Source organism: Medicago truncatula, chromosome 8 (assembly GCF_003473485.1).
Source record: "Medicago truncatula cultivar Jemalong A17 chromosome 8, MtrunA17r5.0-ANR, whole genome shotgun sequence".
Lineage (NCBI taxonomy): Eukaryota > Viridiplantae > Streptophyta > Magnoliopsida > Fabales > Fabaceae > Medicago > Medicago truncatula.
Window position 1 is genome coordinate 34734445 of NC_053049.1, and position 12167 is coordinate 34746611.

At 33.9% G+C, this 12167-nt stretch overlaps 1 protein-coding gene across 1 annotated transcript; it reads left to right on the forward strand.

Annotated features, from left to right (window-relative positions):
- Nucleotides 1–5801: 5801 nt before the first annotated feature.
- Nucleotides 5802–12055, forward strand: LOC11410291 (probable serine protease EDA2). The gene is made up of 12 exons (XM_024773074.2): nt 5802–6172; nt 6502–6627; nt 7360–7515; nt 8283–8465; nt 8550–8666; nt 8805–8858; nt 8958–9029; nt 9172–9377; nt 9528–9622; nt 10061–10135; nt 11045–11128; nt 11630–12055. The coding sequence occupies exons 1-12, from the start codon at nt 6011–6013 to the stop codon at nt 11743–11745; spliced, it is 1446 nt and encodes a 481-aa protein (XP_024628842.2). The 5' UTR covers nt 5802–6010; the 3' UTR covers nt 11746–12055.
- Nucleotides 12056–12167: the final 112 nt, after the last annotated feature.

The window sequence follows — 12167 nt, forward strand, 5'->3', positions numbered from 1 at the left end:
CGATATATATTTTCATGATTGAATTTAATTTTTCATTTTTTTTTTAACAATAAAAAATGAGATATATTAACTCGGACACCGTAATTGTTACCGCACAAGATGTGCCAAACAATCACGAAAATGTCAAGGTCCAAACAAGATTACAACCAAATCAGTCAATACCCGGACATAAAAGCGGGCTCGACCACCACTGATGAGTACCAAAACTAAATACAACATTTCTAGTCTTTAACCACCACAGAGAAGTTGATTTCACATTATCTAGCATTTGTGGCAAAGTACTTTGTCTATTTCTAAAAATCCTATCATTCCTTTCATTCCACAACACCCAAACACAAAGCAACCAAATTAAGTGGAAGAAAGACCGACGCCCTCTCGAACAACCTGCGTAATTAATAAATTGCAAAAAATGATCTGAGGTTGAATGAGAATCGACTCCCACCACTCCTAGCCATGCTCGCACCATTGGCCACAATGCACTAAAAGTTACACAAGACAAAAACAAATGATTAACATCTTCAACGTTCCCACATCCAGAAACACACAACCGCGCCTCCAAAGGTAAAATGCCACGGTTTGCCAAATTACTTTTCGTAGGTAACCGATCTCTCAAAAGTCTCCAAGCAAGGATAGATACTTTGAGAGGAACCTGTTTATGCCAAATTAACTCCAAATTATGGTGTAACTGTGGTTGCTCTTGTGAAGTCAGCATCATAGGCTCCACGTACAGAATACCCATCATCATGATTAGGTACCCAAAGCCATCTGTCTGACACTGATTCCTGCAAAGAAACTGTTAGCAATAAAGCCCTACACTCCTCTACCAACTCCTCCTCCCAGGCCCACAACCTCCTACGCCACCGCAACGCCTCCCCACCCACATCCACCCCGAACAAGAAAAAGTTTCTAACGGAGATTGATTTGTGAACACTCAAGTCAAAAAGACGCTCTAACCGAGCACACAGTGGAACATCTCCGCACCAACAATACCGCCAAAAATCAGTATCCGCACCATCTCCCACCTTCCTCCTAACACAAGACCCAAACCACCCCTCTCCACCCTCACCTATCCCATCTCTAATCCTTACTATCTCCCTCCACCACGACGAACAACTCCGGCCCCCAACCTCCAAACCTCCATCCGCACCTAGCCACTAACACCTTTCTCCACAAAGCTTCCCTCTCCAATAACAACCGCCAACACCATTTACCCAACAAAGCTATGTTAAACTCTCTCAATCTCGTAACCCCCAACCCTCCATACTCCTTCCGCAAACTCAAAATATCCCACCTAACCCAAGATATTTTTCTTTTTTCTTCACCCCCTCCCCAAAAAAAATTATTAAACAAAGATTCAATGGAAGAGATTATACCTGACAAAGCTTTGAAAAAGGAAAGTGCATAGACAGGTAGAGCAGTCATGACGGACTTTTGAAGAATCAAACGACCACCGAAAGAAAGGAACCGACTTTGCCAACCAGACAATCTAGATTTAATACGGTTCACAACAGGTTCCCAAAACAAAAGTCGACGTGGATCACCCCCAATCGAGAGCCCCAAATAGAGAAACGGGATTTTACCTACTTTGCACCCCAACACAGAAGCCGCTTCTGACAACCACGAATCATTAATATTAACCCCTACCAGAGAACTCTTATGAAAATTAACTTTCAATCCCGACATAGCTTCAAACAGAACAAGACCAGCCCTCAGCGCCCACACATTAGCCCAGCTTTTATTCCCAATAAGAAGCGTATCGTCAGCGAACTGTAAATGAGACACAACCACCGGATCCGCGCGCCCCACTCTATACCCCGTAAACATACCTACGTCTACTAACGTTTTCATCAACACATTCAAACCTTCTGCTGCCAATAAAAATAAAAAAGGAGATAAAGGGTCACCCTGACGTAATCCCCGTTCAAGATGAAACTCATCAGTAGGATTGCCATTCACAAGGACTGAGGCAGTAGCGGTACCAACACATTCTTTTACCAACCAATCCCCGTTCAAGTAATTTTTCGTATCACAATTCAAGAACCAAGAAAAAAAATGAAAACATATAATTTTATAAATTCAACAAAGTTGCAACTTTTTCGTCCATCTCTATTTGTAAAACAACCAGCATTAAAAGGTTATTATTCTCTTCTTTCAAAATACGAGATTTAGTTGAAGTGGTTAATGTGTTTTATTTTAAGACAAATTGTTCAGAACAACACACGTTCAATTCTTCGCCGAAAAAATCATTTTTCAATCATTATTATTGAACTATAGATTACCAAATCATTTTCTCCGATGAGTTATTAGATTGAGAGACAAAAAAAAAAAAAAAAAAAACAACTCTCTTCTTTGTTTCTATGGAAGAATAATGCTAACAAACTCAAATTTTTAACACTTTTTTATTGGTCAAAATTGATACGAGACCCACCAAATTTATACCAAACTTACATAATTTAGTGTGATCCATATAAATTTTAACAAGGAAAAAAGTATATTAGAAAATGGATATTATAGAGTACTACTACAATGTTGGCACTCATTTTCTATGGAAGCATACAAACCCATTACTTGAAAAACGGAATTTAGTAATGAGAATTTGAGACGGAATCAAATATCTCTAACTAATTTCAACCAATCTAGGGAGGAAAAGATGTTTTCATGAATAAAATATGTCACTTTTTTCCGTCACTATTTTGTACCGATTTTGACAAATCTAACGGTAGAGATTTGAAGGAAATATGGTTGGTGCAAGTAGATTTTGACATTTTTAATTTAACTAAGAGTATAAAAGAAGGAAATGCTAACTTGTGTCCTCCAGCACAAATTAATGATTTAAATATAAAAATAATTTATTAAAATATGTTCATTACATTTAATTTTAAATGCATAAAATTTTAGAAAATATTTATTCATTTAAATTTTTTAACATGTGTCTTAAAAACACAAATCAACACTAAAAAAAGTAACAATGAATGCACCAAATGACATTTGCTAGATTATTTTGTCGTGTTGGACCATGCCAAATTTTAGGGGGAATTTGAGGTAGAGTGAGAGATGGTATTATTTGTTCATGCATGATGATTTGTGATTTAGAAGGACTTGCATATGTCATGTTGTGAAAGTGCATGGTTCAAACGTGTAACATGCCAATTTTGATAAGAAAAATAAAAGGTGGTGTTTACTAGTGATGAGGAAAGGGGACATAATTAGCGTTGGAAATCGAACTCGTCTATCTTATTCTTTTACTAATTTTTGGATAAATTTTCATTTCTTTTACTTACTATTAATAGACACTTACAAGTAGTTATTTAAAAAACAAAAAAAAGACACTTAAAACAAGTAGTATTACATTGCTTAAAACAAGAGACAATTATTAGATAATGTACTAAGGTTAAGTTAACAATTTTTTTTAAGGAAAGGTTAAGTAAACAATTAATAATATACATCAAACAATTGCTGTATAAATACAATTCAGATTGTAACTTAAGGGAATTTTAACATGTCGGAGTGCAGATTGAAATACACAAATTCCCATTTCTGCACACTTTAATGTGTGTGAGATTGTGCTGTTAGGATATTTGACAAAAATTAACACTAAACAGTTATTTTTTTTGACAAAACACTAAACAGTTTAAAGAATTTTATCTCATCAATAACAATCAAACTTGTCTATTTTTTTTGGTTTGAGGGGAAACTTGTCTATTTTTTTATTCTTTTACTTTTTTATTAATATTTTTTTATTCTTTTACTTTTTTATCGATAAATTTTGATTTCTTTTACTATAATTAGATAATATTATTAGACTGCTTCAAGAACCGATAATTATTAGATAACGTAAGTTAAACAATTACTGTTAAAGAGTTTTTGTCATCTATTTTTTATGAGTATGTTTTATTCTTCTATACTATTTTTTTTGGATAAATTTTGATTTCAGTTACTCTTGTTAGACAACTATTAGATTGCTTGAAAAAATGAGATAATGTTTGCTTTTAACTAATTTTAGTTGAACATTTAATAATTGATACTCCAAAAAGATATTTTAAAGAATATTTTTTGTCGTCATCTATATTAAAGTATTTTTTTTTCAAACAAAATATGAAAGTATTTTTATTTCTAAAAAAAAAAAAAAATTAGGGATCGGTTTGGTGCATTGTGCCACCGATAAGCCCAGCCACCTTAAGATCAAGTGACATATCGAACCAAAAATATTGCAGTGTAAAAATAAATGAGAACTAGTCTCCACTGAATCGCAACCAGTATCACACAACCGTGAATCAAAAGAAATCACACCACGGCGAAGGAGATTATCCTTTGTTGGCAACCTGTCACGAAACAGACGCCACGCAAACAGTACGACCTTGAGAGGACCTCTTTATTCCAAAGAGCTGACACCGCCACCGTAGGAGCAATGGAAGGTTGAGACGTTTGCAAATTATAAGCACTACGGACATGAGATTTTTCCAAATTCCAATGCCATCTATCAATTTTATCAACCTGCAAAGAAGCGCTGTGAAGTAATAAAATGAGTTCCCCCACAAGCTCTTCTTCCCACGCGAACAACCTCCTCCTTCGCAACCAAGCTTGGCCCTCCACCTCCCAACCTAACCGACACATATCAAACACAAACACAAACACCTCCTGAAAAAGTGACAACTCAGATAATCTAGGAAACTCGACTCGAAGCGAAACACCTCCAACCCACACGTCCGATCAAAACAAGGTATTTTGAACGTGATAGGATTTTTCTATCGAGCCTCCCCAAAAATTCTTTTTCTCACTCAAGGGCGCTTAGATGAGATGACACGAGTCTGTTCTAGCTTTGACCAAAGTCTTTGATTCAAATCTAACCTTAAACATGCAACATCGTTAAAACTCTGTTTGCCATCCATTTAAGTCACATAAAGTTCGATGAATTAATTTTTGTAGTTCCGTACCAAAGTTAGCTAGTTTTCATAAGGAAAAAAAAAAATCCTCTATCTGTCGTGTGCCTCGGGTTTCACGACATCACACCTCGTGCTGCACTGCATCTCCATCAATTAAATCGAAAAAAAAAAAAAAACACATCATATTGAAACTAGAGACCCAATATGATTAGTTGATTAAAAATTTGGGAGAATTATGGTATACTAGTAAATAATAAAAGTGTCTTGTTATCGAGTATCTTCGGGATATTTTTTAAGCATTTTAAATTAAGAAATTATTTTTTAAAAATGTTAAAGTTTTCAATTTCTAATTCATTGATTACACAAACTTCCATAAAAAGATACCATTTAATGTCTTTAATCAGTGAACACTTGTTAACATTTCTTATAAAATAATATAGATGGTTTTTTTTTTTTAAAAAAAAAAGTAGTTGTAAGGGATAGTTAATTTAGTGGTATAATATGATTGTAGCATAATTAAAGAAAGAGTTGTTAGGGATATGTTTAAATATTTAAATATATAAAAGAAATTGTAACCAAAAAAAATATACTTACTCCGTTCAAGTGTCGCTTTAATAAAAAAAAAAATTGTTTTAAAATGAATATCTTTTTACATTTTCAATGTAATTTTAATTTTTTTCTTCCAATTTTACGCTAATAAATACTTCAACTTTTATCTCTCACATAATTTTCAATGCAATTTTAAGTTTTTTTTCTTTCTTATCAAGTAAGATTATTTTAGTAAAATTGCTATAAGATTTGTCAACTTTATTTCATTCCTATCTGTGTGCAATTAACTAAAACGACACTCATTTTAAAATATAAAAAAAAGAAAAAGCGTATGAAAATGGAGCACGTTGAATTGTTGTCGATTAATTAACACACCTCCATCTTTCGTAAATTTCTTGACTATCATCATCATACACAAACAAACAATATGCCATTTTTGTTTGAAGCGTAACTAAGAATTTCATTTTCCACCAAAAAGAAATTAAATTGAGCTAATAATTTCCATTATATATTAGACTCAACATTCCATTTTTTTCTTCAACTAATCCTAACCGAATCGAATCAATCGCAAGAAGAAGATGAAACCAGCTTGTTCATTGTTGTTTTTGTTTCTGTGTTTCTCATGTGTATTTTGTTTCATTCCACCTCGTACGCTACTTCTTGACAAATTGTCTGAAGGAAGATTCCTCAGCACTGATGTCATATGGTTCAATCAAACTCTCGATCACTTTTCTCCATATGTATGCTCTCTCTCTCTCTCTCTCTCTCAATTCAACTTAAATTTTCCTTTGTTTAAAATAATGTTATTTATTTATTTTTATTTAATATTAATTTTTAGTTCATGAACTCGAGAAATATAATAATCAGTCTCTAAACTATATTCAGTCTTCTTTTTTTTTTTTTTTTTTTTTTTTTTTTTTTAAATAAACTGAAGGATTAATAATTATAAAGACTGTTTATTATACTTTTATTGTTTAAGTGCTAAATTGAATGTTTATTCTTTTTTTTTAATGTGAAAAAAAGTTCTATTGTTTCTTTTTATTTGCTAAACATTGATTGTGCATTGTAGGATCACCGTCAATTCCGGCAACGTTACTATGAATTCCTAGACTATTTCCGGGCTCCGGATGGACCAATTTTCTTGGTGATAGGTGGTGAAGCAACATGCAATGGGATAGTAAATGACTATATTGGTGTAAGTTGCTATTCTTCTGGATTTAGTAACTTGTTCAACTGTTATTCAATAACTCATGTATTTGGTCAATATTATAGACGAGATACATCATTTATTCAATGAATCTAAAGTCATTTTTTGCTTATAACAATGACCAGAGGGTTCAGTTCTTTAGTGGCTTATGCTGGATCATTTGTCTGCATTGAACACTCAGTACCAATTAGAGAAACTAAGCAAAAATCAGAAACTAAAGAGTATCAGATAACAAGAAATGCAATAAAGTGGACACAATTTGATCACAAAATTCGACCAATTGTGCATACGTCTCAAACGGCAGATCAGTTGCAGTCATTTTTATTAATCATGATTGGGGTTACATGATTATAACTTGTGTTTAGATAGTAAATACCACAGTCTCGTTTACAAGTTTACCTCTGAATTGTATCCACTGGTCAGAAATTACGAGGCATACACAACGATAAGTAGGTGTTTATCATTCAATTTTTATGTATAATAAGATGTTTCTATAATTGGAGAGGAAATAAGGAGAAACTCTGCAAAAGCTTCTTGAGCTTATGAAAATAAGGCGAAAATAGTTACTGGACATATCATAAACCATTTTTACTAACTCATTCAAACACTTACATAAGTACTTATATAAGATAAGTCAAATAAGCTCTTATAAATGTTGCCTTGTGGATGTTAAGATCATATGATGGAAACATAAATGTTTGTGCCTTGATTTACTTATAGGTACTGGCAAAGAAGTTCGGAGCAGCTGTGGTTTCTCTTGAACATCGCTATTATGGAGAAAGTACCCCATTTGATACTTTCTCGACGGAAAATTTGAAATATCTTTCATCCAAGCAGGCACTCTTTGATTTGGCTGTTTTTCGCCAGTATTATCAGGCAAGCTTTGGCTTTTTTTTACTTCCATGGGTGATGACAGTTACCTTAGAAATTTGGTTGAAAACAAAAAATTACAGACATTTCTTTGTTAAAAGATTTTAAAATACTTAATTTAAGGTATTGGCTCCGTTCACAATTCACATATTGTAAATGGGTTTGTAAATATTTATGAAAGGGATTTATATGATTCCGAATCACATATTGAAGAAGGTGTGTAATGATCAATGGCATTGAGATATTTGTCATAATTTATCCTTTTCTCATCTACTGGTTGAATACCATTGCATGCACACTATGAATGACATCTTGGCGAACCTGAATTGGCTCCGAAGACTTCAAAGTTGTTATGAAAGAAGAAACAAATTTAACTTGAAATCATGAAAAATGCGAAATGAGATTGATCGTTAGTAACTATTGCTTGGTACTCAGACCCGAGCTTAGAGTATTTAATGATTTTACTTGGGGTTATAGATACATCTATGATTGTCTCTTGTACATGCATTACCTTTACCGTTACCGCTTCCTACGCACATTTTTTATTTTAGCTAATGTAGTACGGTAAATCAGTCAAACAATTTCTGTGTCAATAGTTTTTCAAAAATTTCTAGCTGTCAATTTACTGTATTACTACTAACTGTTTGTTTTTTTCATTTCTCTTCAGATTTGTACAATGAAAGATGTCAAACTTTTAAGCAATTCCTTGTTCTGTATGGTTTTTATTAGATTTCAGCCCATTTTAATTGTTTCTTCTTGTAATTTTTGTGTAGGATTCTTTAAATGCAAAGCTGAATAGATCAGGAGTTGAAAATCCATGGTTCTTTTTCGGTGGCTCATATTCTGGAGCACTCAGTGCATGGTTCCGTCTTAAGTTTCCCCATTTAACATGCGGAAGTCTTGCCAGTTCTGCCGTTGTTCTTGCTGTTCAAGACTTCGCCGAATTCGATCAACAGGTGAAGATATTTCTTTTTAGTAACTCAAAGTTCCTTTTTATGTAAGTTCTGAAAAATTGAGTTATGAGTTCTATCTATATGCAGATTGGTGAGTCAGCTGGTCCTGAGTGTAAAGCAGTATTACAAGAAACTACTCAACTCGTTGAAACAAAGCTTGCAGACGATGGAAAGGCACTGAGATCAATTTTTAATGCAGATGATGTATGCTTTGTTCCTTAGACTTAGTTACTCTTTTCTTGCAAAATTACATTGTAGTTTTCACCAGAACACAAATCATGTTCTTTACTAGGCTTTTTAGTTAGATTACCGTGTTGTGTGCTGACTTGCCCTATTTTGCAGCTTGAAATTGATGGAGACTTCTTGTACTATCTGGCTGATGCTGCTGTTATAGCGGTAATTCATATGATAGTAGCTATTTTTCTTATGCAATGCAATTACTTGTACTCAAATTCATGACATCATCTTCTCTTTTCTGGATCTTTGAATGTACAGTTTCAGTATGGAAATCCAGATAAGTTATGCAAGCCTTTGGTTGATGCAAAGAACGCTGGCGAGGATTTGGTGGTATGGTTTTCCTTATTATATTTATTTATTCATTTCTGAAGATGTGCCATGTATGTGCTCTCACCCCTCTCCCAGATGCTTATGCCAAATATAAGTGGGTGGTTATGTTCTCTAGTTGAAAACTATATAATTCAATATACAGGATGCATATGCCAAATATGTCAAAGAGTACTACGTTGGAACCTTTGGTATCACTCCAAAAAGTTATGACCAGGAATATTTGAAAAAAACTGCAATCAATGAAGACAGTTCTACTCGGTTATGGTGGTTTCAAGTTTGCACTGAAGTTGCGTACTTTCAGGTGGCTCCCTCAAATGATAGCATACGTTCCTCAAAAATTGACACAAAGTAACTTCCCGATCTCCACTATTCGCTTGATATACTCCTCTTTTGACAGGATTTTTTCCCATTGTTTCATACATCTTTCTTTTATTGAACTTTTTTTTTTCTCTCTGGGATCCTATTAACTTCTACAAAATGGTTCCTCATACATTGCAGATACCATTTGGACCTTTGCAAAAATATCTTTGGAGATGGTGTCTTTCCTGATGTTGATGCCACTAATTTATACTATGGAGGCACAAAAGTTGCTGGTCTAGAAACTAACCTGTGCCTGATTTTATTTTGATACTCTTTTTTTCCTTAATAATAATGATATATGTACAAATTTTTTAACAATGCTTTTACATGACTCTCTTACTTTACCATACTATCCACATGTTTTCTTTTTATGTTATCATTTGTGTTATTTTGAGCTAAATAGTATCTTTGTACGATCTTGATTTACCCTGGACCTGAACTTATAAGTCATTTTGAAAACGAGTTTCTCCTTTACTTGCATATTTGAATAAGCTGGTCATTATAAGTTAGTGGCAAAAGGTAAATTCTTAAAAATAAAAATTCTTTGCGGCCTCTCATATCCAAATGTTACATATTATGCATTTCTTTTATGGTTTTACTCTGAATATATGTTTATTCAATCATATCAAATTCACCTGATTTAATACATCTCATAATTTGTGTATGAACAGGTTCAAAAATAATATTTACAAATGGCTCACAGGATCCATGGCGTCATGCTTCGAAACAAACTTCATCCCCTGATTGTGAGTTGCCATTTATTTTTTCTGTCAGTTTAGTCAGTAACATTCTTTATTCTTGCCATCATTGTGGCAATATGTCCAATCTACATTTCTCTAGATTGTTAATTTGATAGCTATCTTTTGACAAATGAATGACTGATTTCCTATCAACGATTACCAAGTAATGTGTTCAGTTGTTGGTGGGGTTTATGGTACATAACTTAAGTTTTGATTACCAATAGTCCAATACCCAAATTGTTGATTACTGTCGACACGACGTAGTTTTGGCACCACAACCATTATTCTCGCTCGGGATATGTTGGCCTACCTGTCCACCGTTTCATGTCTTGTGCAATCGCCGCCACACCATACTCCATTACTATTCTCTTATTTTGCATAACATCTCCCATGTTTTTATGAAATTAGATCCTATAGTCGTGCTTTAGCCAACCGGCAACACAGTCAAGTGCTCCACCTCGAGGTTTGTTGTTTGGAGTGTTTTTCTGACTCATCCTGCCACCATAACTTTAATTTCCGGCCAAAACTTAAGCTGTGTACCGGAAACGCAATCTCAGTTGTTTGTACGTTATCCACATGATCTTGGGCTATGGCTCAATTGGCATCTAATACTAGTCTTAGGTTTGTTCACTGAATAAAGTGTGAAAAGAAGAGTTGAGTAATATCACATGATACAATCAATTATAAAATATATAGTTTATCCAAATATGGTTCATGAGTTGGATTCAAATATGGTTTATGATAGAACATTATGGCTTCTTAAAAAAAATGATAGAACATTATGGCGTAATTTGATCCATGTAGACGAACCCACTTAGTGGGATAAAGCTTGGTTGTTGTTGTTGTTGTATCCAATGCAAAATACTGTTATTTGTCTGTCCACTGAATACTGCTTAATGACTTGAAACCTTTCAGTGCCTTCCTACCTTATCAAGTGTAATAATTGTGGCCATTGTACTGATTTGCGAGGGTGTCCTCAATCTCCTTTGGTCATTGAAGGTATGTGCAACATTTTCACTCAAACTATTGTTTTTTTGAATTGTTTTAGATTGCCGATTTATAACCTGCAATTTTTTAGGAGTTAACTTCGTACCGTTATCCTTTATCAATTTGTCAATTGCATGATCACATACGAGTCTTATAGCATATCTAATGGTTACAAAAAAATAATTATGAAAATCAATAGTAGTAAAATGTCATGCTAGCTGCCAACATAAACCGGTCCAGTTGGTAAGGATTCGGCTCAGATCTCACAAGGATCTGGGTTCAAATCCTGCTGTTAATTTGAGGACCTCGTTGGTGGATGATACGTAAGTAATATTGTCAGCTCTCTCTGAATCTTAGGCTTGCGGTGAGCCCTAAAACACAATTCCTCTAAAAATTATTTTTCGGAAATGAAAATGTCAATGTTAGGTAGGTAAAAAATGTGCTAGTTGCTTGTTACATGCAAGGTTGTAATATACCAACCAACATTCTGGTTATGATTTATATTTTTTTCAGGCAATGAGAAGAATTGCAGTTCCCCTGATGCAGTTCACAAAGTAAGGCAAAAGGTTCAAGAAGATATGGACTTGTGGCTATCTGAGTGCATCGATTCAGGAAGAAGTTCTATGTGATTAATTGCGTACAAGCGACATCATGATACAATAACTTATGACCATGAAATATATCACCCTTTGTATTAACTGAACAATCATAAGGCAGAAGATATGTGTACACGTAATGCTTTTCCTAAGACATTTCTTGTATTGAGTGTATGCTGATTTCATCCCCTGATAATAGTTCTGTTTCTTCCATTTATTGTAAATTAACCCCATTGTCTCATCTTGTTAATGTGTTTCCCACTTCTTTTTTTTATATTTTGGATGGATCCTACATATACTGCAACAAGAGTCTCAACAATGCAGGTTGTTTGACTTGCTTAAACCATCCAAATATTTCCTAATGTATTTTTGATAATTGAAAACCAGTTTGTAGAAGAATTGTTTTTTGCATAATGGATATTATATACACAATGAAACTATATGATTAAGGAGAT